The 27,836-nt window shown below is 50.3% G+C and overlaps 4 protein-coding genes across 4 annotated transcripts in view; 2 read left to right on the plus strand and 2 right to left on the minus strand.

The window, feature by feature from the left end:
• The first annotated feature begins 1,555 nt into the window (after positions 1-1,555).
• LOC146221461 (putative deaminase APOBEC-4) lies at positions 1,556-3,507 on the plus strand. Its single transcript, XM_084692324.1, has 4 exons — positions 1,556-1,754; positions 2,051-2,198; positions 2,432-2,599; positions 2,910-3,507. Exons 2-4 carry the CDS (start codon positions 2,068-2,070, stop codon positions 3,505-3,507), a joined length of 897 nt encoding a protein of 298 aa, XP_084548450.1. The 5' UTR covers positions 1,556-1,754; positions 2,051-2,067.
• A 647-nt stretch (positions 3,508-4,154) lies between these two features.
• Positions 4,155-18,816, minus strand: colgalt2b (collagen beta(1-O)galactosyltransferase 2b). Its single transcript, XM_084693128.1, has 13 exons — positions 18,763-18,816; positions 18,031-18,310; positions 11,129-11,239; positions 10,364-10,481; positions 9,889-10,023; positions 9,523-9,727; positions 7,971-8,090; positions 7,681-7,754; positions 7,396-7,502; positions 7,140-7,272; positions 6,695-6,822; positions 6,384-6,590; positions 4,155-4,779 (listed from the first exon to the last, which is right to left on the minus strand). The coding sequence occupies exons 2-13, from the start codon at positions 18,267-18,269 to the stop codon at positions 4,506-4,508; spliced, it is 1,851 nt and encodes a 616-aa protein (XP_084549254.1). The 5' UTR covers positions 18,270-18,310; positions 18,763-18,816; the 3' UTR covers positions 4,155-4,505.
• Positions 18,817-19,649: 833 nt separating this feature from the next.
• Positions 19,650-27,836, minus strand: part of LOC146221463 (uncharacterized protein C1orf21) — a 14,342-nt gene continuing 6,155 nt past the window's right edge. Inside the window, exons 3-6 of the mRNA XM_084692447.1 lie at positions 23,012-23,097; positions 22,563-22,633; positions 21,943-22,003; positions 19,650-21,808 (exon numbers count right to left, since the gene is read on the minus strand). Coding sequence (XP_084548573.1) covers positions 21,764-21,808; positions 21,943-22,003; positions 22,563-22,633; positions 23,012-23,097 — 263 coding nt within the window. The 3' untranslated portion in view covers positions 19,650-21,763. The remainder of the gene's footprint in view (positions 21,809-21,942; positions 22,004-22,562; positions 22,634-23,011; positions 23,098-27,836) is intronic.
• On the plus strand, positions 25,793-27,482 carry LOC146221464 (ladderlectin-like). Its single transcript, XM_084692272.1, has 5 exons — positions 25,793-25,901; positions 26,234-26,442; positions 26,863-26,997; positions 27,129-27,267; positions 27,406-27,482. The coding sequence occupies exons 1-5, from the start codon at positions 25,793-25,795 to the stop codon at positions 27,468-27,470; spliced, it is 657 nt and encodes a 218-aa protein (XP_084548398.1). The 3' UTR covers positions 27,471-27,482.

Below are 27,836 nucleotides of genomic sequence, written 5' to 3' on the forward strand. Positions count from 1 at the left end.
TAATGTATGTGTCTCAGCGGATATTTTCAAGGAGTTCTATATTACTGACACCCCCCCCCCCAACACACACACACACACGAACACACACACAGCTACCTGTAGTTACTGATTGTAGTGGTAATGTTAACCAGCAGCTGGCAGAAGGGTGGCCTTTGAGACGAGACCACAAAGTTCAAAACGTCATAAATGTATAACACTGCAGGGATGACTGAGGGTGTGTGTGTGTGTGTGTGTGTGTGTTGGGGGGGGTGCAAACAGTAAGAGATTCAGTCATGTGTGAAACGTAGCAATTGCTGAGGAGGATTAACTGGGACCAGGCACCGCTCGAACACACACACACTCTCTCTCTCACACACACTCTCTCTCACACACACGCACACACACACGCCACACTCACACAGTCCCACTATGATCGTGTAGTCATACTCACACACATGCACACACAGCCAGGTATATCTGGTTAATAGGACACCAGCCCGGATGCTTCCACTGGTCCACAGACTAGCATCCTGTCTAGCATCCTGTCGCAGTGAATAACACCACACACACACCACACACACACCACACACACACACCACACACACACCACACACACACCACACACACACACCACACACACACCACACACACACCACACACACACACCACACACACACCACACACACACCGACACACACACACCACACACACACCACACACACACCACACACACACACCACACACACACCACACACACACCACACACACACCACACACACACCACACACAAAAGCCAACACACACAACAACAATTAACAGAAACACAACTGTAATGGAGGCACTCTGGAGTAACCTCTATCCTCTATTAAAACCTAAATTCCAGTTCCTTCTTTCAATTTCACACTATATTTATATCATTCTCTCTTTTTTCCCCTCTCTCTCTCTCTCTCTCTCTCTCTCTCTCTCTCTCTCTCTCTCTCTCTCCCTCTCTCTCTCTCTCTCTCTCTCTCTCTCTCTCTCTCTCTCTCCCCCTCCCTCTCTCTCTCTGTCTCTCTGTGCTGACACAGTAAACTGTGGCAAGCAACAGTTTACACAGCTGGGAAACATAGCTCTTTTAGAGCCACACACATACACACTCACCCTCAGTCACACACACTCTCTTACACACACACCAGATACATGCAAAACGATATCTTTATTAATATCTCCAGTCCAGTCAGCACTCCACTAAACTCCCCAGCCTCACAGGATGTTCCAGGATTCCCAGCTAGCAACTTTGCTTAGTTACCAATAACCAGCCAGCAGCTCTGCCTAGTTACGAATAACCTTACCATAAACACACACCTATGCATACTCAGACAACTTGACACACATGCTAGAAGAAGGATGATATTGAGCATGATACAAATAGTATTGTTTCATTGATTAGTAGATCATTTCACACTTACTGTCTGTTCTGACTGTGACTGCCTGCGTTAACGGCTTAACACTGCCCTCCACAGGCCAAGAGAGGAACAGCATTCACCAATACACAGTTTATCATGCACAACCACAAAAATACAAAGGCAAGCAGCCAGGAACACACAAATACACACACACACACACACATACTCACACAGTTCACTGCTGTGGACAGTTCAGAGTTATTGCAGTAACCACGGCTACTGCCGTACTCAGACAACAGAACACTCCTCACTGGATAACACACATACACAGTTGACTGGACAGTTTCTATGAGAAGAAGGGAGAGAGAAGAGAGAGAGAGACCACCAATTGTAAGCTCCTTTTTTCTCATTCATTCTCCACTTTTCTGTTATCATCAACAGTGCGGTTAGTGTTCTCCCTGCTGCAGTGTGTGTGTGTGTGTGTGTGTGTGTGTGTGTGTGTGTGTGTGTGTGTGAAAGTAAGAGGTTGTTGGCTTGGAGTCCAACATTCTGTTTAAAACCATGTTCCAGGTTGAAAACATACTAACAAACTTGTGGTCTCTCTCCCTCTCTCTCTGCCCCCCCCCCTTTCTCCCCCTCCCTGTGCCTGTGCTGCCCCCTCCCTGTGCCTGTGCTGCCCCCTGCAGGTCAGAGTGAGAGTGACATGCAGCAGCTCTCCCAGGGCTCTCCAGACTCCCCCCACTACTCTGTGAACTACAACACCCAGAATGCATCATGTCCAGAGTGTCCGTGCCATGTGTTTGCTGGAGGAGAGGCCGCAGTCTCCTACTCCAGGTTCTGCAGAAAGAACATTTCTAGACACATTAAATATGGCACCATGGCACAGCTTGGTTTAGCTTAGTGGTTAGAGCATTTGACTGAATACCAAGAGGTTGCAGGATCAAACTCAATCTGTATGTTGCTTTGGATAAAAGTACCTGCTAAATGTCTGGTTCCAGGTTGTGCAGGAACAATCACAAAGACATCATCATCTAACTTGGCTCTGTCTGGTTCTGTGTGGTTCTCAGGTTCTGCCGGGAATTTGGGTTCCCTGTAGGGCCGTCGGGTTCGTCAGACCTGCTGCTGTTCTACGAGCTGCGTGATTCTGCGGGGGAACTGGTCCAGAGAGGCAGAGCATCGGGATGTCCGACCCAGGGAACACATCCTGAGACCTGGCTGTTTGACCTGACCTCAGGGTGAGGCTCTGGAAGTCCACCTCTCTCTCCCTCTCTCCCCTTCTCTATATCTCCCTCTCTATAGCTCCCTCTCTCTATCTCTCTCCACCTCTCTCTCCCTGCCTCTCTATCTCTCTCCACCTCTCTCTCCCTGCCTCTCTATCTCTCTCCACCTCTCTCTCCCTGCCTCTCTATCTCTCTCCACCTCTCTCTCCCTGCCTCTCTATCTCTCTCATTCTTTATCAGACTGTCTCATCTTTTGGTTCTCTGTCTCATTCTCTCTCATCTCTCTTTCCCTCCCCCCTCTCCCCCTCCCCCCCTCCCCCTCCAGGTACCTGTGCTCCGTGCTGGAGGCGTGTGAGGAGGTGAGCTCCATCCTGGTGATCAGCAGCCAGGCTCCGTCCTGCTCATGTGCCCAGACTCTGGTCTCCTTCCTGGGGCAGCACCCGTGGGTACGGCTGGATCTGTTCTTCTCCCAGCGGCCCTACGCCCCCCTCGGCCTCCTGGCCTCGCTGTGGCCTCGCCTCTCCCTCAGCCCTGTGTCTGGCTGCGTCTGGGCCTACCTGCTGGGGAGCTTCGTGAGCGACGCGCCGCCCTCTGTCCTCCAGCGCCCCCTGCTGCCTGGGAGGGCGGAGGCAGACTGGGAGAATGCCGTCCTGATGTCGGCCCTCGCCGGTGTGGGCCCAGCCTTCCTTGACCTGCACCCCTGGAGAGAGAGGGAGCAAGGAGGGGGCTCGCACCCCCCCCCCACCCTGCTGCCCCCCCCCACCTGCCCCCTACCCCTCAGCCACCCTGCCACCCTCCCGGGAGAGGCGAACCCCCCCCTGCCCCTCCCCTTCAAGCCCCCATGCGACCCATCAATGTGGTCAGACACATCCGGATGCCCCCCCCAGGACCAGCTGCAGCTGGTAGCAGAGCAGGGCTACTAACTCAGAACCAGCGGATAGTTTAGGAGTGAACAGAAGGAGTGATTATAGTGTAGCTGCAGTCTTGAATTCATTTATCTGTTTTCACTTTGTTTTCTCAGCTTAGTGCACAGGTGATCTGAGTGCTGGTTTCAGGGAATTGGTGAAGGATGTTAAAAAAGGAAAAAATATTAAAAGGAAATATTTAAAAAGTCCACTAATTTTAGGAAGACCAAAATACAGCCCTATAAGGAGCATGTCAGTTTGTTTATTTCTGGTAAAAACTGTAAATGCATCAACAAATAGCACAGACTTATGAAACAGGATGACCTATGTTGTGGTTTAAGTACAGTCTTGGGCCATCATGTTGTGACTGAGTAAAAAAAACGGATTGCAGCTTCAGCTGGATGTTTTGATGGAGGCAAGTTTGGTTTTAGTCTATTTTGAACCTGTGTTGACTGTTTCAAAAATGCTGGTTGGAAAAAATGGCTTGAGCAACTGATTTAATCTTGTAAATGCCACACAGTTAATTTAAAATAAAATTGTCATGACAAATACGTTGGCCTATTTTCTCACACAAACACGTTTCTGTGTGTCCTTCCTGCCCACAGAGGGAGCAGTGTTGAACAGGCACGCTCTCACACACACACAACACACACACAGAAGACACATTTGTAGACAGCTGTGAGACCTTTATTGTCTGAGCTGTAAAACACACTGGTACATCTTTAAATTACAACAATCATCCTCTACAACCGTCCAGAACAGCAATGACGTGTGTTTCTCCTCTCATCCTGCCCTACGTCTACACACACACACACACACACACAAACACCTCTCCACAAATGTTTGAACATTGTACATGTGTGTGCCAGAGAAGTGTATTTGAATGTCTGAGGCATGTGTGTGTGTGTCCCAGGTGTGTGTCCCAGGTGTGTGTCCCAGGTGCGTGTGTCTCAGGTGTGTGTGTGTGTCCCAGGGTCCCAGGTCCCAGTTCCCAGGCGTATCCCAGAATCCCTCTCTCAGAGTTCGTCGCGGGCAGCGCGTGCGGCGGGGGGAGGGGAGTCTCCGCTGACTGTGTTGTGGGCTCCGGCCCGCAGGCTGTCCTGCTGGGCCGTCTTGCGTGCCTGCTGCCGGTCCCAGTCCGTGGCCACAGCCTCGTCGTCCCAGATGGTGGAGGTCTCCGTGTCACTGACGTAGCCCGGCTCACCCGTGTAGTGGGTGGGGTACAGCAGCAGGGGCTCCACCGAGAAGGCCCTCAGGTCCCGCGGGGAGAAGTGGGACATGAACTCAGCACTGAGGGGGAGACTGAGGGTTAGCATCGTAGCCTAGCGTAGCCTAGTATAGCATTGCATACCGTAGCCGAGCATAGCCTAGCATAGCATTGCATACCGTAGCCTTGCATAGCCAAGCATAGCATAGCATAGCCTAGCATAGCAGAGCTTAGCCTTGCGTAGAGAAGGGGAGATGGAGGGTTAGTATCATGCATAGCATAGCGTATCATATCAAGCACAGCATATAATATGATATATCAAATATAAAACAGCATGGCATTGCATTGTGTAGTTTGGCAGTACATTTTCAACAAAGCTATGTTTGTATAAAATTGCCATCAAAGGAAGCAGAGGAGAAAGGAGGGAGAGGTGGAGGTGGGGGGAGAGGGAGAGCGAGGGAGAGCGAGAGAGAGAGCGAGAGGGGGGAGAGAAAGAGAGAGAGAGCGAGAGCGCGAGAGAGAGAGAGCGAGAGGGGGAGTGTGTAAGGTGACACGTCACCTCATTCAGACAGATGAGGTCAGAGGTCAAGAGAGAGGTGGGGGACAGAGCTACCCTCCCCTCTCTCTCCCTCCCTCTTCTCCTTTCTCTCCCTCCCACTATCTTCTCCTCCCTCTAACCCTCACCTCTCTCTCTCTCTCTCTCTCTCTCTCTCTCTCTCTCTCACACAACACACAGTCCAGTTAACAAATATACATTTACATTTCTGCATTTAGCAGACGCTTTTATCCAAAGCGACTTCCAAAAGAGAGCTTTACAAAACTGCATAATATAACAGACATTCAACTGCTACACATTGTTTGCATGGTCTCCCTCTTTCCTCCTCCCCTTTTCTCTTCTCCAAACGTACACTCTGGTGTGTATTTGTATAGTGATCTATACATTACACACAAATGTACACACACACACACACACACACAGTACACACTCACACACAGTCACCCCTGTCTGTGTGTCCCCACCCCCCAGCCCAGGGCTGGATCAATGGGAATGCTGTCCTTCAGCCTGGGACAGGAAGAGACCCGCTCCCCAACAACATTCCTCTCAGAGGGGGGAGGAGGGGGAGGAGTGGATAAGAGAGAAGAAGGGCAGGGCAGGGGAGCAAGGAGAGGTGGAGAGAGGGGGAGGAAGAGAGGGAAGGCAGAGAGAGAGAAAAGGAGGGAACAGGGAGAGAAAGGAAAGGAAAGAGAGGGAATGAGAGAGAGAAAGAAAGAGAGAGAGAGAGAGAGAGAGAGAGAGAGAGAGACAGAGAGAGAGAGAGAGAGAGACAGAGAGAGAGAGAGAGAGAGAGAGAGAGACAGAGAGAGAGAGAGAGAGAGAGAGAGAGAGAGAGAGAGAGAGACAGACAGAGAGAGAGAGAGAGAGAGACAGAGAGAGAGAGAGAGAGAGAGAGAGAGAGAGAGAGAGAGAGAGAGAGAGAGAGAGAGAGAGAGAGAGAGAGAGAGGGAAAGGCGATGGCCACCATACCCAGCAAACCCTGAAAACAATCAGGCCCAGTGTTTAGGGGGGGAGGAGAGGAGAGGAGAGGAGAGGAGGGAGGAGAGGAGAGGAGGAGGAGAGGGTACCTCTGAAGCACTGTTATATATGGACTTGCGTGTGTGTGTGTGTGCGTGTGTGCGTGTGTCTCACTTGGGGTGCTTGTTGAACATGACTGGCAGGAACTCGTCCACCGGCAGCATCCTATTAAAGGCCTTGGCAGCTAGCAGCTTCCTGGCTCCCTGATTGGACAGCGCATAGCCCAGCGTCCAATAGGAGTAGTCGGCCTCCACTAAGTTGTTGACACCCGCTACGGATTGTTCCGGCTGTTGCACCTGCATCCTCTTCCTCCCCACATAACTATGGAGACAGAAATGTAACTATGGAGACAGAAATACATACGTCTGCCTGTCTGTCTGCCTGCCTGCTTGTCTGTCTGTCTGTCTGTCTGCCTGTCTCCTTACATGAGGTCCCAGTCCAGCTGGGTCTTGATGATGTCATCCATGATGGCCTGCAGACGTCGTTTGAATCTGGGTTCAAACCTCACATCATCCTCCAGAACCAGGACCTGCTGCAGGTTCCTCTCCACCACCTACACACACACACACACACCATATGAGGGTACCTGTGTTTGAATGTGGCAGTATTCTTGTACCTGTGTGTGTGTGTGTGTACCTGGGTGTGTGTGTGTGTACCTGGGTGTGTGTGTGTGTACCTGGGTGTGTGTGTGTGTACCTGGGTGTGTGTGTGTGTGTGTGTGTACCTGGGTGTGTGTGTGTGTGTGTACCTGGGTGTGTGTGTGTGTACCTGGGTGTGTGTGTGTGTGTGTACCTGGGTGTGTGTGTGTGTGTGTATGTACCTGGGTGTGTGTGTGTGTGTGTACCTGGGTGTGTGTGTGTGTGTGTGTACCTGTGTCCATGTGGAGTGGTGGCTGAGGAAGCAGCCTATCTCCCCCCGGGTCAGCACACGTCCAGAGTAGGGGTCCTTGTATCCCGGCAACATCTCTATACCCAGAGCCTGCAGCTGGGATGAGTTCAGAGCTCTGGAGGAGAGGAGGGGGAGGAGGAGGGAGGAGGAGGTGGGGCGAGGTTATGGAGGTAGGGGGGATTTAGCACCGAAAGGCCTGAGCCAGTCTCCTGAACACAGTATCAGTTGTGTGACCTACTTCCCATCCACGGCGTCGGTGACAGTAGCCTGCAGACCTAAAGCTGCCATGGTGTTCAGCATCCTGGTTCTCCTGTCCACACGACGCCTAAGGTTCACCAGGAAGATCTGGAGGAGGGGAGAGGAGAGGAGGGAAGGAGAGGAGAAGGAAGAGGGGAGGGGAGGGGAGAGGAGAAGGAGGGGAGGGGGAGGAGGAGGGGAGAGGAGGAGGAGGGGAGAGGAGGAGGAGGGGAGAGGTGAAGTACTGAACATGTAAAGTTTGTGTTTATAGACTTGTTTATCTCACCTCGTCAAAGTCCATCTTGTCCTGCTGGGTCGGAGGGGAGTACACATACTGAGAAGACTCCAGCCTGTGGTCGACTAGAGAGAGAGGAGAGGAGGGGAGAGGAGGGGAGAGGAGGGGAGACGAGAGGAGAGGGGGAAAGAGAGAGGAGGTAGGGAAGAAGGGAGAGTTAATCTGGAGAGAGGGACCGACTTGTTTACTTATTGTTCTCTTGAGCAGAGGGGGATGTAGTATTGTAGTAAAGGAATTGTGTGTTTATATAGGTGTGTGTGCGTGTGTGTGTGTGTACTCACTCAAGGCCTCAGTGATGGTGTGCGTGAAGCTCTCCTTCTCCTCCTCTAAGTTCTGATGAGCCTTCAGAGGAACAGGTAGGAACCCATAGTGTTCCCTGTTACACACATGCATCTGCACACCTGCACACACACAGGTAAACACAATCAGTCTTTTACTGGCAAGTCTGTGGCAATAAATGTGTGTGTTGTGTATATATGTGTATGTGCATTGTTTATGCTTAACTGTTCTGTTTGTTCTATACAGATTGTTACCAACATCAAATAACCACACACACACACACACACACACTCACACTCACACACACACACACTCACACACACACACACACACACTCACACACTCACACACTCACACACACACACATAGCTCCCATTAGCATTAGTTTGACATCTTTCATTCTTCTATGATGGGGTTATGAAACAAGCAGTGGGATAACACTGATAACACACACACACACACACAGACACAGATATACACACACACACACAGATATATATACACACACACAGATATACACACACACACAGACACAGATATACACACACACACACACACAGATATACACACACACACACACACACACAGATATATATACACACACACACACAGATATATATACACACACACACAGATATACACACACACACACAGATATACACACACACAGATATATACACACACACAGACACAGATATACACACACACACACAGATATATATACACACACACAGATATACACACACACACAGACACAGATATACACACACACACACACACAGATATACACACACACACACACACAGATATATATACACACACACACACAGATATATATACACACACACACAGATATACACACACACACACAGATATACACACACACAGATATATACACACACACACAGATATACACACACACACACAGATATACACACACACACACACACACAGATATACACACACACACAGATATACACACACACACACACACACACACAGATATACACACACACACACACAGATATACAAACACACACACATATACACACACACACACACACACACAGATATACACACACACAGATATACACACACACACACACAGATATACACACACACAGACACACAGATATACACGCACACATACACACATACACACAGATATACACACACACAGATATACACACACACACACACACACACACAGATATACACACACACACACACACAGATATACACGCACACAGACACACATACACACAGATATACACGCACACATACACACATACACACAGATATACACACACACACATACACACAGATATACACGCACACATACACACATACACACAGATATACACACACACATACACACAGATATACACACACACATACACACAGATATACACACACACATACACACAGATATACACACACACATACACACAGATATACACGCACACACACACAGACACCTAGAGAGGGGTTAACCCCACGACCCTGCTGACGCCCCGAGGCTGGAGGGAGAGAGGAGGGGTCGTGACCTCTGACCTGCCTGGCGGGTGGAGAAGGCGAAGACCATGATGTCATCGAAGGCCAGGCTGTAGTCGGGATGGGGGGGGTGAAAGGCCAGAGAGAGGCTGGCAGCACGACGCAGGTCCAGCAGGAAGCTGCTGTGCACCATGGGAACAGGGAAACAACCCAGACGCCTCCACTCTCTGATTGGCTGATAGTCTGGAGTCCGCTTGTAGTAGCCCTGGAGGGGGGGCGGGGGGCATGGGGAGGGTGAGAGAGAAAGAGGGAGAGGAGCAGAGAGACAGGAGAGTGAGAAGCAGAGGATTGGAGGATGGAAAATGTGAGAGAGAGAGTGGGGAAGAGAGAGGGAGAGTGGGGGAGAGAGAGAGCTTGGGGCTGTACCTGGGGGGTGATGCCGCACCAGAAGTTAGAGTAGAGAGACCTGGTGTCCAGAAGAGGAGCCACCAGAGTCAGGTTCTCCGACATCAGCAGGTCCAGAACCCTGGGGTTGGTCAACAGGTTATCACTGTCTGAGTACTGGAGGGGGCAGGATGGGGGAGGGGGAGAGGAGGGGAGAGGCGGAACAGAGAGGTACAGAGAGAGGATGGAGGAAAGAGAGTGCATGGTGTTAATAATCATTGACTTTCAGACTGAATCTCACCTGGATGTAGTTTACCAGATTATAATCTCACCAGGTGTAGTCTACCAGATTATAATCTCACCAGGACGTAGTCTACCAGATTATAATCTCACCAGGACGTAGTCTACCAGACTATAACCTCACCAGGATGTAGTCTTCCAGATTATAATCTCACCAGGACGTAGTCTACCAGACTATAATCTCACTAGGATGTAGTCTTCCAGATTATAATCTCACCAGGATGTAGTCGGCCCAGCGTTCGCGTGCGGCCTTCAGAGCTGCTTGCCTCAGTTTCATCACGTGCTGGAAACGAGACGGAGGCCAGTGCTTCGGTCCCCACTCATCCGTATAGGACCTGACACACACACACACACGTAGAACACCATTCGCAACAATCGACATGAGCATGAATACATTTTGTCACTGACAGAATTTCCTCTTGGTGGGGAAAAGGAAAGGAGGAGAGGTGGTGAGAGGAGGTGAGAGGAGGCAAGAGGAGAGGATGCGAGAGGATTAGAGGGGAGGAGAGGGGAGGGGAGGGGAGAGGAGGTGAGAGGAGGGGAGAGGAGGCAAGAGGAGAGGATGCGAGAGGATTAGAGGGGAGGAGAGGGGAGGGGAGGGGAGAGGAGGTGAGAGGAGGGGAGAGGAGGGGAGAGGAAGGGAGAGGAGGAGAGGGGAGGGGAGAGGAGGAGAGGGGAGGAGAGGGGAGGGGAGAGGAGGAGAGGGGAGGGGAGAGGAAGGGAGAGGAGGTGAGAGGAGGGGAGAGGAGAGAAGGGGAGAAGAGAGGAGGGGAGGGGAGAGGAGAGAAGGGGAGAAGAGAGGAGGGGAGGGGAGAGGAAGGGAGAGGAGGTGAGAGGAGGGGAGAGGAGAAGAGAGGAGAGGAGGGAAGGGGAGAGGAGGGGAGAGGAGAAGAGAGGAGAGGAGGGAAGGGGAGAGGAGGGAAGGGGAGAGGAGGGGAGAGGAGAAGAGAGGAGAGGAGGGAAGGGGAAAGGAAGGGCCTACCTTGGCTCATCCAGAGGTCTCCACTCTACATAGTGATACTGGTCCTGGGCTCTTCTCAGCCACTCCCTCAGAATGGCTGTGGTGTTGTCTATGTTATGGTCTGTCGCTGCCCTGAAACACACACACACAGACACACACACACACACACACAGACACCCACAGACACACAGCAGTGTGAGTCAAGCCTGGCAGGCAGCATGGAAACCACGGGAGAACTACAAACAAACAAACTGCTGCTGGTCTGTGTGTCAAGCCACTGTCTGCACACCTTGTACCATGTTGACATCAATAAATAGATACTGATGACATCAGGTTCTTCAGAGCAACACACACACACAGGAGATTTCCACAGTTTGCTGTAATATTCCCTGCTGTACCCTGTCCAGGTTTACCACGTCAGAGTGCAGAGCAGCCAGAATGTAAGAGTGAGCCTGAGAGTGTAACTCACACACACACACACACACGCACACACACACACACACACACACACACACACACACACACAGGAGAACATCATTCTCCTTCCTCTCGTCCTCCTCTTCCTACTTCCTCCAGGATATATCTTCTTTTCCTGTCACCAGTCTGGTTATACAGCCTCTCCACCATCATGCTACCACTTATGTGTGTGACCTGCCTTTTTGTAGTTTACAGTGACTTCATCTGGCTCATTATTCTGCTTACTGCCTGCAGGGCTTTCTCTCTCTCTCTTCTCTCTCCCCCCCCCCCCCGTCTCTCTCCTCTCTTCTCTCTCTCTGACTAACATCTGGACAACACATGCTTTGCCATGTCTCACCTAGGGTGACCAGACGTACAGATTTCGTCCGGACAGTCCGGTTTTCCAGCCCTTTGTCCGGACTGCTGTTGCGTGTCCTCCGTTTTGACCCTTCCTGCCCACAGTCGCAATTTACCACTCGCGTGGGTTTCAGTGCCAAAAAGAAAGACCTCTTTCAAGTTCAGAACTCCACGTTGCCACTAAGAGCAGCAAAGATCAATATCATACCTTCTGTAAACTCTGTCGCATTGACAGACGTGAGTAGTAGGGGGAAAGGGGCTTTAGAGTGGCATGCCACTACAGAACTGCACAAGGATAATGCTAGTTCTGCTGGGCTCCTTAACAAAACATTTTGCTCCAAACACAACAACAGCGGATGATAAAACAACCCTAACCCTTAACCTGTTTGTCCTGCCCTGCCCTGTCCTGCCTGCCCTGTCCTGCCTGCCCTGTCCTGTCCTGCCTGCCCTGTCCTGTCCTGTCCTGTCCTGTCCTGTCCTGCCTGCCTGCCTGCCTGCCTGCCTGCCTGCCCTGCCTGTCCTGTCCTGCCTGCCCTGCCCTGCCCTGTCCTGTCCTGCCTGCCCTGCCCTGCCCTGTCCTGCCTGCCCTGTCCTGCCTGCCCTGTCCTGCCTGCCCTGCCCTGTCCTGCCTGCCCTGTCCTGTCCTGCCTGCCCTGTCCTGCCTGCCCTGTCCTGCCTGCCCTGTCCTGCCTGCCCTGTCCTGCCTGCCCTGTCCTGCCTGCCCTGTCCTGCCTGCCTGCCCTGTCCTGCCTGCCCTGTCCTGTCCTGCCTGCCCTGTCCTGCCTGCCCTGTCCTGTCCTGCCTGCCCTGCCCTGCCCTGCCCTGCCCTGCCCTGCCCTGTCCTGCCTGCCCTGTCCTGCCTGCCCTGTCCTGTCCTGCCTGCCCTGTCCTGTCCTGCCTGTTTTAGATGTTTCTCTGCTCCTCTTGAAAGTCGCTTTGGATAAAAGCGTCTGCTAAATGAATACATGTAAAATGTAAATGTAACAAACCTGATTCAAATGAATGGGTCGTTATCTAGCTCCGTAGAAGCCTGGTAACGAACATGCATTTGAATCAGGTGTGTTGGATAACAGACCTGTAACAACTCATTCAAAATGAGTCAATTGGGAGAACGAGTTTCTATTGGTTGAAAAACTCCCACATGCATTGGCGACCGGAGATCATAAGACTTCATTTTCAATACTTTGATACATCGGATTTCAAACCGTTGTAAGGATGGATTTAGATTGTATGCAGTATGCCAAATTACAGCACATGCCCTGAAAGTTAGCACTGCATTCAGTCCATCCATCCAGAAAGACAGCAGACAGTTTACTGTGTCACAGGAAAGTTGAAGCCTTTTGGACCAATCCAGGAGACCTCAGTGGGAATCCTATCCAATCAGAAGAATTACAAACAGCACAAGGTCCAAACAAGGTGAGGGTCCGTAATACTGGCTAAAGTAAAAAGTGTGCAAAACCAGCCCTGGTCTCCCCTAAACCCAGCCAACAGCTCTTCAGACAGAACCCCAATAAAGGCATCAATACGAGCTGCCATATCTGTACGAACCCCAGGTCCACAAGCAGCAAGTGCCGGTCAGCGCCCAACAGAAGAGGATCCCCAACTACAGCTAGCTCAACCCTGGTCTTCAAGCACTTTGTGGCAGGTAATTATGCACTGTCATCCGCTGGAGTGGAAATAGGGCAACCAGCAAGCTGACGACCCCCCCCCCCCAAACCACGGAGGTGCCCCCTAACCCTAACCCTAACCCTAACCCTACCAGGGGGAAAGACAGCACCAACTCTCCCTGCCAACCCAAACACTAACTCACCCCAAGCCACGTCCAAGCAGCAACAGCACGAAAAAAAAAAGGAAAAACTGCCAAAACCCGAATCTTGGCGCATATGGCCCCTAAAGCAAAAAACAAAATCTGAATCTGTCAGCTCCGCCAAACGCAGCACATAGCCGACCAAGCCGTAATCAACAAAGGATTTGGGACGAGCCCCCATGTCACGAACCCGGCTCAGTGGTTGCGACAGAAAAAAGGGGAACATGCGTGATAGGACTATCTGCTGTGCTAATTAGAATACTAATATTTAACATAACCAATGATGAGGTATGATGAGACCACCAGGCCCAGGTGTGCTCAGGTATGTCCAGGTGTGTCCAGGTGTGCCCAGGTGTGTTCAGGTGTGCTCAGGTATGTCCAGGTGTGTCCAGGTGTGCCCAGGTGTGTCCAGGTGTGCTCAGGTGTGTCCAGGTGTGCCCAGGTGTGTCCAGGTGTGCTCAGGTGTGTCCAGGTGTGCTCAGGTGTGTCCAGGTGTGCCCAGGTGTGTTCAGGTGTGCTCAGGTATGTCCAGGTGTGTCCAGGTGTGCCCAGGTGTGTCCAGGTGTGCTCAGGTGTGTCCAGGTGTGCCCAGGTGTGTTCAGGTGTGCTCAGGTATGTCCAGGTGTGTCCAGGTGTGCCCAGGTGTGTCCAGGTGTGCTCAGGTGTGTCCAGGTGTGCTCAGGTGTGTCCAGGTGTGCCCAGGTGTGCCCAGGTGTGCCCAGGTGTGTCCAGGTGTGCCCAGGTGTGCCCAGGTGTGTCCAGGTGTGTCCAGGTGTGCCCAGGTGTGCCCAGGTGTGCCCAGGTGTGTTCAGGTGTGCTCAGGTATGTCCAGGTGTGCTCAGGTATGTCCAGGTGTGTCCAGGTGTGCCCAGGTGTGCCCAGGTGTGTCCAGGTGTGCTCAGGTATGTCCAGGTATGCCCAGGTGTGTCCAGGTGTGCTCAGGTATGTCCAGGTGTGCCCAGGTGTGCCCAGGTGTGTCCAGGTGTGTCCAGGTGTGCCCAGGTGTGTCCAGGTGTGTCCACTTAACGGCTGAGGAGGGGGAGGCAGTCACAAGAATCAAGCAGAGCTGGTTCATGTGGGGGACAAGAGACCTAGCTCGTCACTAGCAACTCATCATATCACGCTTCAGGGCACACCTTCCTAATAGGGTGGGGTATAGAGCAGGGATCCCGACACTTGCATTGCTTACAGTCTTCCTGCGGCCTCCACCTCCCCGCCCTCCTCCCTTTGTCTGGTTCTTCTCTTTTCTTCTTTCTCAGGGGGAATGTATCTGTATTCATGTACAGAGTGAAGCATGTTCAGCGAATTCCATCATACAAACAAGTGATGCAGGATTTTAATATTCAATACAAAATCTTTCTTTGTGGGGACTTCAGTAAGGGGGGTTCCATCCCAGCTCATACTTCTGGAGTTCTCTTGTCATTACATGCACCAATAAAGTCAATCTCCAGCTGAAATGGACCTTCCACTTTATCACCCAGCGTGAATCCAATAGTGTTAACCTCTCTCTCTCATACACACACAGAATTTTCCTTCCTCTACCGTTCTCTCCTCCTCCTTTATCCTCCTCTTCATTTATATCTTAATTTCCTGTCACCAGTCTGGTCATACAGCCTCTCCACCATCATGCTCCCATGTGTGTCTCTCTCTCTCTTCTCTCCCTCTCTCTCTCTTCTCCCTCTCTCTCTTCTCCCTCTCTCTCTTCTCCCTCTCTCTGTCTCACAAACATCTGGACAGCACATGCTTTCCCATGTCTCACCTAGGCATTCAACCCCTCCCTTCCTCTATACATTCATCCCACCTTCCCCTCATCCAACTTCCCCTCCATCTAGAATGAAAGAATGATCGGATGGATGGATGGAAAGAGGAATAAACAAATGGACAGCTGGATGGATGGGTAACCCCTAACTCAACACACCTCTCTCCCTTGCATGCTTGCTCTCCTTTGCTCTCTCTCTCTCTTTAACTCTCTCCCAGATGAACTCATCCATCTCTCATACTGAGCGCTCTCTCTAACGTCCTCTAACCCTTCCCACGCCCGATCAGTCATCCAAAACATACAGTTCCTCGTGCCGCAGGAAAGCTCTTCTTAACACAGACACACTGGCAGTTTACCTGCAGGACAGGGAGCCGGATAGAGATATAGAGGGATGCAGGGAGGGAGGAAGAGAGGAAGGAAGAGAGGAAGGAGAAAGTGGGAGGTTAGGGACAGCCTGTTCTGAGCATCTGGGAGGCCTGAGGGTAGGAGGGGTGGAGGGGGAGACGGAGGGTAGTAGGGGTGAAGGGGGAGGGAGGGAAGGAGGTGTGGAGGGAGGGAGGTGGTGTTGGAATGAGAAGCAGAGGGATATCAGAGATTCAGACCAACACCCCTGTGGACTGACAACAGGCCAACCCGGTGGTTCTAATCAAACGATAACAATAGTTCACATTGTTATAGCTTTTACCATTTCTGTCAGGAATGGAAAATATGATGACATGAGAAAGACACACACTTTCCCACACACATCGCACTCAGGAAAATCTCACTTGACCTGGGCGTCAGATGGCTGAGTGGTTAGGGAGTCGGGCTATTAATCAGAAGGTTGTTGGTTCGATTCCCGACGTTGTGTCCTTGGGCAAGGCACTTCACCCTACTTGCCTTGGGGGGAATGTCCCTGTACTTCCTGTAAGTCGCTCTGGATAAGAGTGTCTGCTAAATGACTAAATGTAAATGTAATGACCTCTGCCATACCCAGGACTCTTTGTACCATAATCAACCCCACGGAGTGTGTGCATGTTGGTGCATGTGTGTGTGTGTGTGTATTCTGACAACACAGTTCCACACAGTAATTATGTTATGGTTCCTGCATTCTCTTCATACCTGGTTTCTCACACACACACATACACAAACATACACACAAACGCACACACACATCCTTAGGTCACCCACCTGGGGAAGCACTTCCACACTGTCTGTCTGTCTGTTATGTGTCCATGTCTGTCTGTCTGTCTGTTATGTGTCCATGTCTGTCTGTCTGTCTGTTATGTGTCCATGTCTGTCTGTCTGTCTGTTATGTGTCCATGTCTGTCTGTCTGTCTGTCTGTCTGTTATGTGTCCATGTCTGTCTGTCTCCCTGTCTGTCTGTTATGTGTCCATGTCTGTCTGTCTGTCTGTCTCTCATTCTCTCTCTCTTAAAAACCCAACATTCTTTCACAGTCTCTAGTGAAAAGGCTTCTTCCACTCTGTCTCTGACCTAGGGTTAGGGTGGACACACACACACACGTCAGATAAAAGTGACCAGGCTTGCAGGATCCAGTCTGCCTGTGTGCAGGCAGAGTGTGTGTGTTTAGAGTGTGTATGTATTTGTGTGTGTGTCTCTGTGTGTGTCGGGCTGCCCCTGCCTCTTTCCTTTGTTAGTTAAACCAGCTCACATAAACATGCAAGCTCACACTTATTTGTCAGTAGGGGGGAGAAGGGGGAGAGGGGTCTGGTCTGTGTGTGTGTGTGTGTTAGAGACCCTATCCCACTGACAAATAGGACACTCCACCAGAAGAACCAGGCTTGACTAAGGTATGAGAGTGACACCAAAACATGCTCTTCTATCAGGGACTACCATCAGTCCGATCACCGCCAAGACCCAGCCCGCCTTCCTCTCCAACAACCCGCTAACCAGCCATACATTCTCCACGCGCGTCTGCCCTCATTTGATCTGCCCCTTCACAAGATTATGCACGCTTATATTTTCATCCTTCTCTCCATCTCTCTATTTAACTTTACGCGTCACTTCCCGGTGCTGCCAACCGGCGCCGCCTTTTCTCCCGCTGTCAGGGCAACTCAGCGTCTACCCTTGCCGCGGGGCACCTCTTTCGTCAGGCCCCCGGCTTGACAAGTGAGACTACCGAGTCTCGGCTAACTTTACAGCCCAGCGGGTCATCCTACCTGGACGTTTAAAAGCTGCTCGTTTCCGTTGTTCCGTGCTGAATCAGTGAGAACACCGTGTTTTCCGCGCAGCGCCTCTTTCATCTACCTCTGGCATGCAATTAACGGCCAGGCAGGCACGCGAGGTGAGAGCGTCATAAACCCAGCCGCAGGTCTCCTCCACGCGGACAGGAGGCGTATCTGCGCGGACACAAGGCTCTCATTAAAATAGCCAGACTCCTGACTACACACAGCCAAGCGAGCGAGGACAAGTCTACCGATGCTGGCTACCTCGTGTTAAAGCTTAACTACAAAACCAGACGCGCTGGCGCGGAGTTAGAACATGGTGTTCTGAACTACGTTGTGATAGCGTCTTAAAGTTAGTTGGTTGCTCGCATCTCTTACCAGATCGCTATGCGCTCCTTCGGGTAGTCAAGTCTGTCGATGCAGCCCAGGTAATGTGGCAGGCTGTGCGCAGAGTTGCGAGCCAGAATGGCGATCATGACTTTTGGCTTCAGAAGAGACGACTCGGTTCGGACCGGATCCTGCACGAGCGTCGGCAGGTCCGATGCGGTACCGGGTACCAGGGCGACCATCAGCGCGCAGAACAGCCGGGCCTCCACGCCTCCGAACGCCCGCATCATACCGAGATCACACCGCTGGCACGGTCCGAGCTCCGCCGAGGCTGAAATGAGAGAGAGAGCAGAGGTTGGAGGGAGGGAGGAGTGGGAAGACCAGGGGAGGGGGGAGAGGAGAGAGGTGGGTGGGTGGGTGGGTATAGGGAGAGGGGCTTGCCTCTCGTTCCCCAAAGCAACTTCCTCCCCCAACCTATCTACAGCGGTGTGCCGTAGTCCGGTCAGACTCCCGGTGGGGCGAGCCAGAAAGCGGGTAGCGTGCAATCAGGACACCCGTTTTTGAAGAGCCATCTTCCAGTTTAACTTAACCATTTGGTTCTAAAACGATCTGCTTAATAAACATCTACAACTATCTGCTTAATAAACAGGTTGCAGTTTAAACCTACAGGAGGGTCAAAGAGTCAAAGACATACTAGACCTTCAGCTTTCAGTGTTAAACTAAAGGCATGCTGATGTTGTCATAGTTTCATCTGCCACAGTAGTGCGAGGGAGAGAAAGGGACCAGGTAGGAGATGTGTAGAGATCAGCAGTCCAGGGTGTCCTGTAGCGCCCCTTGGTGTCACCTCAGAGCAGCTGCACAAGGCCACCTCTCCCTGGGCCCCATCCAACCTGCTCTGTCCTGCAGGGAGGGCTGGGGTGGGCGGTGACAAAAAAAGACAATTAATTAAAATAAAGTCAACCCCTGCTCTCTCTATAACACACACCCACTCACACTCTCTCTCTCTCTCCCTCTCTCTCTCCCTCTCTCTCTCTCCCTCTTTCTCTCTCTCCCTCTCTCTCTCTCCCTCTCTCTCTCTCTCCCTCTCTCTCTCTCTCTCCCTCTCTCTCTCCCTGTCTACCCAGGGTACTCAGCCAGATGGTGGTGAAGCAATCCAGATGTCAAAGGGCAGAAACACACACACACTCACCATGTCACTAACATGTTCCCAACACACACACACACAGAATGACAAAATAATCTCTCTGTTTATACACACCTGTTAAAGTGCTTGATGACTGCAAATGTATTCTATCTATCAGACTCAGCACAGGGAGGGCAGAGGAGAGAATATATGTGTGAGTGAGTGTGTGTGTGTAATAAGTCTTACAGTCCTAGTTAGGTGGACAGCGTCTCACTTGCAGTTCTCCTGGATGCCCACCAGGGGTCAGAAACCTGCCTGCTACTCTGCTGGGACGCGTTCCAACACTGACAACAGGCCCCTGCAGGGACGAGTTCCAACTCTGTGTGTGTGCACCCTTTCCATTCCCGTCGGGAGGAGCTCTGTGACTGGTGGAATGGAAGTCTCCTCCTCTTTGCTGCAACCAATCCTGACAGTGATCTCTCAAAGGAGAAAGTGAGATGAAAGGTGTGCAGACACAGACAGAAAATGACAGCACTGTATGCAGAGGAACAGCTCAGGTGTTTTATTTTTAATAGAAAAACAAACATTATTGAAAATAACATGAAAACATCCCATAATGAGCAGAGGCCTGTTCCATAAAGGCCGCTCAAAAAAGCTGGACTTACAGTCCCAAACCTGACTTGAATTAGCTTAACAAGTCAAGCGGGGCTAAAGTGGTTCCATAAAGGCAGATTTCAGCTCACACAGTCCTACTAATTCAAGTCAGATTTAAGTAGTCAAGCTAATTGCGCGTGCACCCTATTCTTAAGCAGCCTGGGAGGTAAAACATTGATCATATCAATCAACCACGGCAAAAGCAATGCACACGGCCACGTGACGTCTTCCAGAAACAACGTTCCCTTTAAGCCTTTTACAATGACAGCTCCCTCAACCACCGCTTCATCAAAAAAAAACGACACGCCCTGATTGACGAGAACGATAGGCTACGTAGGTCGAGGTCCTTTTTTAGAGACCTTTACTTTATTGATTAAAAAACAGACACCATCTAAAGACATCACACTAAATTGACTGTTTTGACATTGTTTTATATATAGCCTACTATTAATCAATACATTATCCAGTAGCCTAACTTTTTAACATGGTTTTTGAATTTTGACGAACTACGTTGAGCTGGCTTTATGGAACCGAATGAACTAGAAATGAGTCCGACTAACTGACATAAGCCTGGCTTCAGTAAACTGGCTTTATAGAACCGAATGAACTAGAAATGAGTCAGACTAACTGACATAAGCCTGGCTTCAGTAAACTGGCTTTATAGAACCGAATGAACTAGAAATGAGTCAGACTAACTGACATAAGCCTGGCTTCAGTAAACTGGCTTTATAGAACCGAATGAACTAGAAATGAGTCCGACTAACTGACATAAGCCTGGCTTCAGTAAACTGGCTTTATAGAACCGAATGAACTAGAAATGAGTCCGACTAACTGACATAAGCCTGGCTTCAGTAAACTGGCTTTATAGAACCGAATGAACTAGAAATGAGTCAGACTAACTGACATAAGCCTGGCTTCAGTTAACTGGCTTTATGGAACCGAATGAACTAGAAATGAGTCCGACTAACTGACATAAGCCTGGCTTCAGTAAACTGGCTTTATGGAACAGGCCTCAGGACAGACTGCGTCTCCATAACAACCACCTGTTTCCCTCTGACTCCATCACAGTGTGTGTGTGCGTGTGTCTGTATGTGTGTGTTTGTGTCTGTATGTGTGTGTGTGTGTGTGTGTGTGAGAAAATATTTTAATACTGTAAAGCTGAACAGTAAAAAGCTGAAAGGGAGAGCAATAGTACAACACACACACACACACACACACACAGCAGTATAACATATCGACGTAACACTGCTAATCAAAACAAAGGAGGTACAATGAAGTGTGTGTTTTTTACCTGTGTGTGTTTATAACTGCGTGTTTTTAACTGTGTGTGTGTGTGTGTGGTTAAGCAGAGACACAGTGGACATATGCAGCAGTGACACAACTGAAACACTTTAAAAAACTAAAGAATAAAAAAGGTTCTTCAGAGGACAAGAGTTCACCCCACCCCGTTAGTCTCTCTCTCCCCCTCACCTCTCTCCCTCACCTCTCTCCCCCCCTCCTCTCTCCTTCACCTCTCTCCCTCACCTCTCTCCCCCCCCTCCCCATCTCCCTCACTTAGTAAAATATCTGGGTGTCTCTTTCCCCCCCTCCCTCCTCCTCCAGCCAGCAGAGTCAGGGGGGTTAGACCCAAATGCAGGAAATGGTGGGGGGGGGAGAGCCCCCTCCTCTTCCTCCTCTCCTCATCTTCCTCCTCTCCTTATCTTCCTCCAGCTGTCAACTCCGTGGGTGCGATGGGGGGAGGAGGAGGAGGAGGAGGAGGAAGAAGTTTGTAGTCCAATAGGATAGAGGAGGATGTGGAGAATTGTGCTGGTCTCCATAGCAGTCTGTCTCTCTGAGGGCCGTCTCTCATAACAGGACAGTCTCTCATAACAGGACATCCTTTCACCCTCTCTCCTTCTTGACCGCTCCTTTACGCGCTCACACGCTTGCGCTCACACGCTCACACACACACGCTCACACACACACAATCACATGCAGGCTTTCTCTCAAGGCTGAGTCTGGGGTCTGCTATGTCCCATCCTCTTCCTCCTCCTCTGAGCAGTAGTCTCTCCCCTGTGCACACACACACACATGGAAAAATAGAGTGAGATTAGAGTGATAGGAGGAGTCCCTTCATTATCCAATCAAGATAGAGCTTAAGTATTTCCTGTTAGCCAGAGACCCGCCCCCCCTCCCCTGCCCCTCACCTTCTCAATCTTTTCATCCAGCATCTTAAAGAACTCCTGCTGGCTCTCTGACGTGTGAATACTGGAGAAAGAGAGGGAGGGAAAGAGGGGGGGGATGGAAGGAGGGGGGGGGAGAGGGAAGGAGGGGGGAGGGGGGGGGGAGGGGAGGGAAGGAGGGGGGAGGGAGGGAGGGGAAGGGAAGGAGGGGGGAGGGAAGGAGGGGGAAGGAGGGAAGGAGTGAGGGAAAGAGGGGGGAGGGAGGGAGAGAGGGAGGGAAGGAGGGGGGAGGGAAGGAAGGAGGGGGGAGGGAAGGAGGGAGGGAAGGAAGGAGGGGGGAGGGAAGGGAAGGAGGGGGGAGGGAAGGAGGGGGGGGAGGGAAGGGGACGGAGGGGGGAGGGAGGGAAGGAGGGGGGAGAGAGGAAGTGAGGGCAGAGGGAGAAGGGAGGCAGCAAATACACGAGAATTTTCCATTACACCCCCCACACAGAAGACACACACACACTCTCTCTCTCTCTCTCTCTCTCTGTCTCCTGTAGTATGAGAACTGCTTGGTGATTGTGGAGGAATTTGAATAATCATTTTATGGAGTGTGAGTCTTAGTCTATAATACACAAAACACACACACACACACGCACACTCACTTAGTCTTGTTGGTGTTGGCTCCAGAGACTTCTTTGTGCTGTTTGCCCCGGTACTGTAGACCACTCTTCTCCTGAAACACACACACACACAGAGGATACACACACACACAGTCATTCCTAACCCTGGGAAAATAATCCACTTTTTCTCATTTCTGATTCCACCTCTCCATAGATATACAAATTATAGATCTACCAGTTATAGACCTAGTGGTTATAGATCTATCAGTTCTAAATCTACAGGCTATTTATTTAGTTATTTGGTATGATAGTGGTGTTTTTGTGGATCTGATCTAGGAGAGGGTTAAACCGTCTTGGAGCCACACTTTCACATACCACACAGTCCCAATATTCAGCCTATACCTGCACAGGACCTGCGGCTGTGTGTGTGTGTGTGTGGTGTGTGTGTGTGTGAGAAGAGCAGGTGTGTATATGTGGCGTGTGTTCCTCACCAGGTTCTCTTGGTTGCGTGTGTTGACATGTTCCTCCTCTCCGCTCATGTACTTCACTTCCTCAACCCCCTTCACCTTGTACTCATCTAGACCAGAGAGGGAGGAGGGAGAGAGGGAGGAGGAGAGAGGGAGGAGGAGAGAGGGAGGAGGGAGACAGTGAGGAGGAGGGAGAGAGGGAGACAGTGAGGAGGAGGGAGAGAGGGAGACAGTGAGGAGGAGGGAGAGAGGGAGACAGTGAGGAGGAGGGAGAGAGGGAGACAGTGAGGAGGAGGGAGAGAGGGAGACAGTGAGGAGGAGGGAGAGAGGGAGACAGTGAGGAGGAGGGAGAGAGGGAGTGGGAGGGCAATTAATCAGCTGATGGTCTTTTGTTGACATTGTTTTGTATAACAAGATACTGCATGATCTTTACTGACACACACACCCATACATACGCACCTGTACACACACACACACACTCACGAGGAGGTCAGAGTTTCTGCTACCTGTCTCTGGCTGAACCAAACGAAGTTGTTCTGTAACTGTGTGTGTAACTGTGTGCGTGTAACTGTGTTTGTGTGATTGTGTGTGTGCGACTGTGTGGGGGGGGGTCGGCATGTTCAGACACTGGCTTTGCTCTGGCATGTTTACATTCCCTACACATTTCTTCTCCGTCTCCATCTCTCTCTGCTGGATTTGAGGACACCACTAAAGACCTGTCTGTTTTCACACTGACTCACTGAGCAGGAGTGTGTGTCTGTGTGTCTGTATGTGTGTGTGTGTGTCTGCACGTGTGTGTGTGTGCCTACACGTGTGTGTGTGTGTGTCTGCACGTGTGTGTGTGTGTGTGCCTACACGTGTGTGTGTGTGTGTCTGCACGTGTGTGTGTGTGTGTGTGTCTGCACGTGTGTGCCGTATCAAAAACATGGTCAGCTTATCTATACATCAGAAATGATCAACTACCTGTTTAGGTCACTGAAGTCAGGGTGCGGTTCATTATGTGTGTGTGTGTGTTTGTGTGTGTGAGTGAGTGAGTGTGTGTCTAGTGAATCATCAGACAACAGGCTAAAATCCACTACAAAGAAAATGCATACACACACACGTACATACACACACACGTACATACACACACACGTACATCCACACACACGTACATACACACACACGTACACGCACGCACACAGTACACACAGTGACTAGTTGCAGGGAGTGTTGCTATTTTCTCTCTGTCCCCTTCAGTGTTTGTGTAGGCTGCTCAGCCTTTCCTGTCATTGTGTGTGTGTGTGTGTGTGTGAGGGGGAGAAGTTTAGCAGGAGACTGACACAGCCGTCACACTAATTCAATAACTAGGACACACACGTATACACACACATGTATAAACACACACACAAAACACGCCACTGAGTCACTGAACCACAATCTGCTGGAGCACATCTCACAAGAGCAGCATCAAATAATCAACTGGAACCTGAGGAAGAGAAACAGAGAAAATGATGGAGAGAGAGAGAGAGAGGAGAGAGAGGAGAGAGAGAGAGAGAGAGAGAGAGAGAGAGAGAGAGAGAGAGAGAGAGAGAGAGAGAGAGAGAGAGAGAGAGAGAGAGAGAGAGAGAGAGAGAGAGAGAGAGAGAGAGAGAGGAGAGAGAGGAGAGAGAGAGAGAGAGAGAGAGAGAGAGAGAGAGAGAGAGAGAGAGAGAGAGGAGAGAGAGAGAGGAGAGAGAGAGAGAGAGGAGAGAGGAGAGAGAGGAGAGAGAGAGAGAGGAGAGAGAGGAGAGAGAGGAGAGGAGAGAGAGGAGAGAGAGAGGAGAGAGAGAGAGGAGAGAGAGAGGAGAGAGAGAGAGAGGAGAGAGAGAGGAGAGAGAGAGAGAGGAGAGAGAGAGGAGAGAGAGGAGAGAGAGGAGAGAGAGAGAGAGAGAGGAGAGAGAGGTATGGAGAGCCAGAAATACAGAGAGAGGGAGAGAGGACATGGCTCCAGACCAGAGGGCAGTTAAAGTTACAACTTCTGAGGTAAACTGTAATCCACAGGTCAACACTTCTTTCCTGGAAGGTTATCTTCTTCAATGATGGTTGTTGTTTTATCAGTGTTTTTAACATGAGATTAGGTGTTGATCTGTAGTTTCCTTATTCCATGTGCTGAGTTCATATGAGTCTCAAAGACTGCTGATGAAACACTGAAAACTGTTTCCTTGTTCCCTGAGAGTACATAAGCACTTCAGTGTTGCCAGAAGATCAGAACCTTCAACCAGCCCTCAATCATCCATAGTCCAGCTAGTCATCTGCTCCTTCCCATCAGACTGTCGTCATGGTGACGTGGATCTCCTCTCTGCTTCTGTGTTCTGCAGCCTGTGCTGTAAGCGTCGCAGGTAAGCTGCATTGCTGCTGATTACGTTTTGCATTTTATTCAATTAGCGGACAATCTGATCTGAAACTACAGGCAAACAGTGCATATTGAATGTGTAGCAGTGAAACCAGTATCAGAAGTCCAGAGTACTAACAGAATTACAGAGCCCGGAGTCCTGTCCAGTCCTAGAGATCTAACTGTTGTCCACATTTACATTTACGCATTTAGCAGACGCTTTTATCCAAAGCGACTTCCAAGAGAGAGTTTTACAAAAGTTCACAGGTCACTGATCATAACAACGAGATGTCCCCAAACATTGCGGGTAGCCAAACATGTAGCATACATTGTGAAACCAAATCAGTCCCAAAGGGAAGAACAATAAGAGCATGTAGTTAGACAAGTTACGTAAGTTGTCCAGTACCAGAGATCTAGCTGTTGTCCAGTACTACAGGTCTAACCAACCTTTAATGACAGGTCCTCTTCCAGACGCGTCTCTGGAAAACCAGATTGTTCTATCTTCTCTGGAGAACCAATCTGACGTTCTGTTTGAGCAGAACATAGACCCCACCTTCTCTGGTAAGATGTTCCACAGTCATGCAGAACAATCAGCACGTAGGGTTCAGATCATTCAAAACAAAACAAACAGTTTTATGTGGTGAGTTATGGATTGTTAAAAGCCTAAAAAGAAAGGAAGTTGCAACTCAAGCGATGCACAACCCAGATGTTTGGAGATGTCCGCAGTGTGCAGAAGATCTCATCACAGCCCTGGCTGCAGGGGCTGACCAGCACCGCGGCACGGCTAGCGAGATGTGGCACGGCTAGCGAGATGTGGCACGGCTAGCGAGATGTGGCACGGCTAGCGAGATGTGGCACAAAGACCCCCACTCTTTCTGATTCTCTTATTACAGATCAAACTCATGATCGAGGCAGAGGTGCTGGAGGACATTCTCTGGTTGGTGTGGGGCTGGGGAGACAAAGGGGGGAGACAGTGGGGGAGACAAAGGGGGAAACAGTGGGGGAGGCAGAGACCAGGCACCAGTGCCCACCTGGCTGGCGGAGATATGGTGACCGCTGCTATCTCTTCGTCCAGATTGCTTCCCCATGGGCGCAAGCAGAGGTAATTTACTACATATAATACACAATATATACTGGGCATTATACTATATGAAATAGACCATATATATCAAGTATTCAACTATACAAAATTGACTATAGTATTATACTATATAAAATAGACTATAGTATTATACTATATAAAATAGACTATATATATTAAGTATTATACTATATAACCCGAACCCTGCAAATCCAGTCTCTGTGATCCTAACCCGTGATCCTAACCCATGATTCTAACCCTAACCCTAACCCGTGACCCTAACCCGTGATTCTAACCCTAACCCTAAACCGTGACCCTAACCCGTGATTCTAACCCTAACCCTAAACCGTGACCCTAACCCGTGATTCTAACCCGTGATTCTAACCCTAACCCTAACCCGTGACCCTAACCCGTGATTCTAACCCTAACTCGTGTTGGCAGCGTCACTGCGTGACCCTGGGGGGCAACATGGCGTCCGTACACAGCCTGGCCCAATACCACTTCCTGCAACAACTCATCAGGGACCACGCCCATAGCAACCAGCGTACCTGGCTGGGAGCCAACGATGCCATCCAGGTAAAGAGAGAGAGGAGTCTATCTACTGTAACAGACCTATAACAGCTCTGTTGTTTATGGGGCTTCACTGACTGTTGGGAGTGGCTTCCTTTTAACCACAACAAGACTCCTCCCTCCCCCTCCCTCCCCAGGAGGGTATCTGGCTGTGGAGTGATGGCTCAAGGTTCAACTACCGTCTATGGAGCAGCGGTAACCCTGACAACTACCCCAGGCAACCTGGCCAGGACAACACCAACGGCAGGGAACACTGCCTGGAGATGAATTGGTCAGGTATGTTACCATGGTTACCATGCAGGTCACCAGCCCGTCGCCATGGTTACCATGTAGATCACCGTGGTTATCGTGTACATAGATCATGTGATCATCACGGTTACCGTGGTAATGGTGTTTGTTACTCCACATGTTTAGATCAGCTCCGCTGGAACGATGCACCGTGCTGGTTCCAGTTCCCCTTCCTGTGCTCTCGAAGCTAGACACCTCGGTTCTGCTGGTTCTGTCTAGACACTTCGGTTCTACTGATTCTGTCTAGACACCTCGGTTCTGCTGGTTCTGTCTAGACACCTCGGTTCTGCTGATTCTGTCTAGACACTTCGGTTCTGCTGATTCTGTCTAGACACTTACTTGTACCTTGTGATTTGTTTTTACTACTACAAAAGTGTAATACTGTCACAGTGTAATACTGTCACAGTGTAATACTGTCACAGTGTAATATTGTTTTACAATAAAGACTTCAAACTGAACCCAATCCTCTCAGCTCTACTGGGTTATTGAATATGAAACTAGTGTGTTATAAAAGGTTATGAAAGGTTATGAAAGCTTCAGACTCAAACAATGCAACC

Source organism: Hypomesus nipponensis, chromosome 26 (genome assembly GCF_054491055.1).
Source record: "Hypomesus nipponensis isolate SF chromosome 26, ASM5449105v1, whole genome shotgun sequence".
Lineage (NCBI taxonomy): Eukaryota > Metazoa > Chordata > Actinopteri > Osmeriformes > Osmeridae > Hypomesus > Hypomesus nipponensis.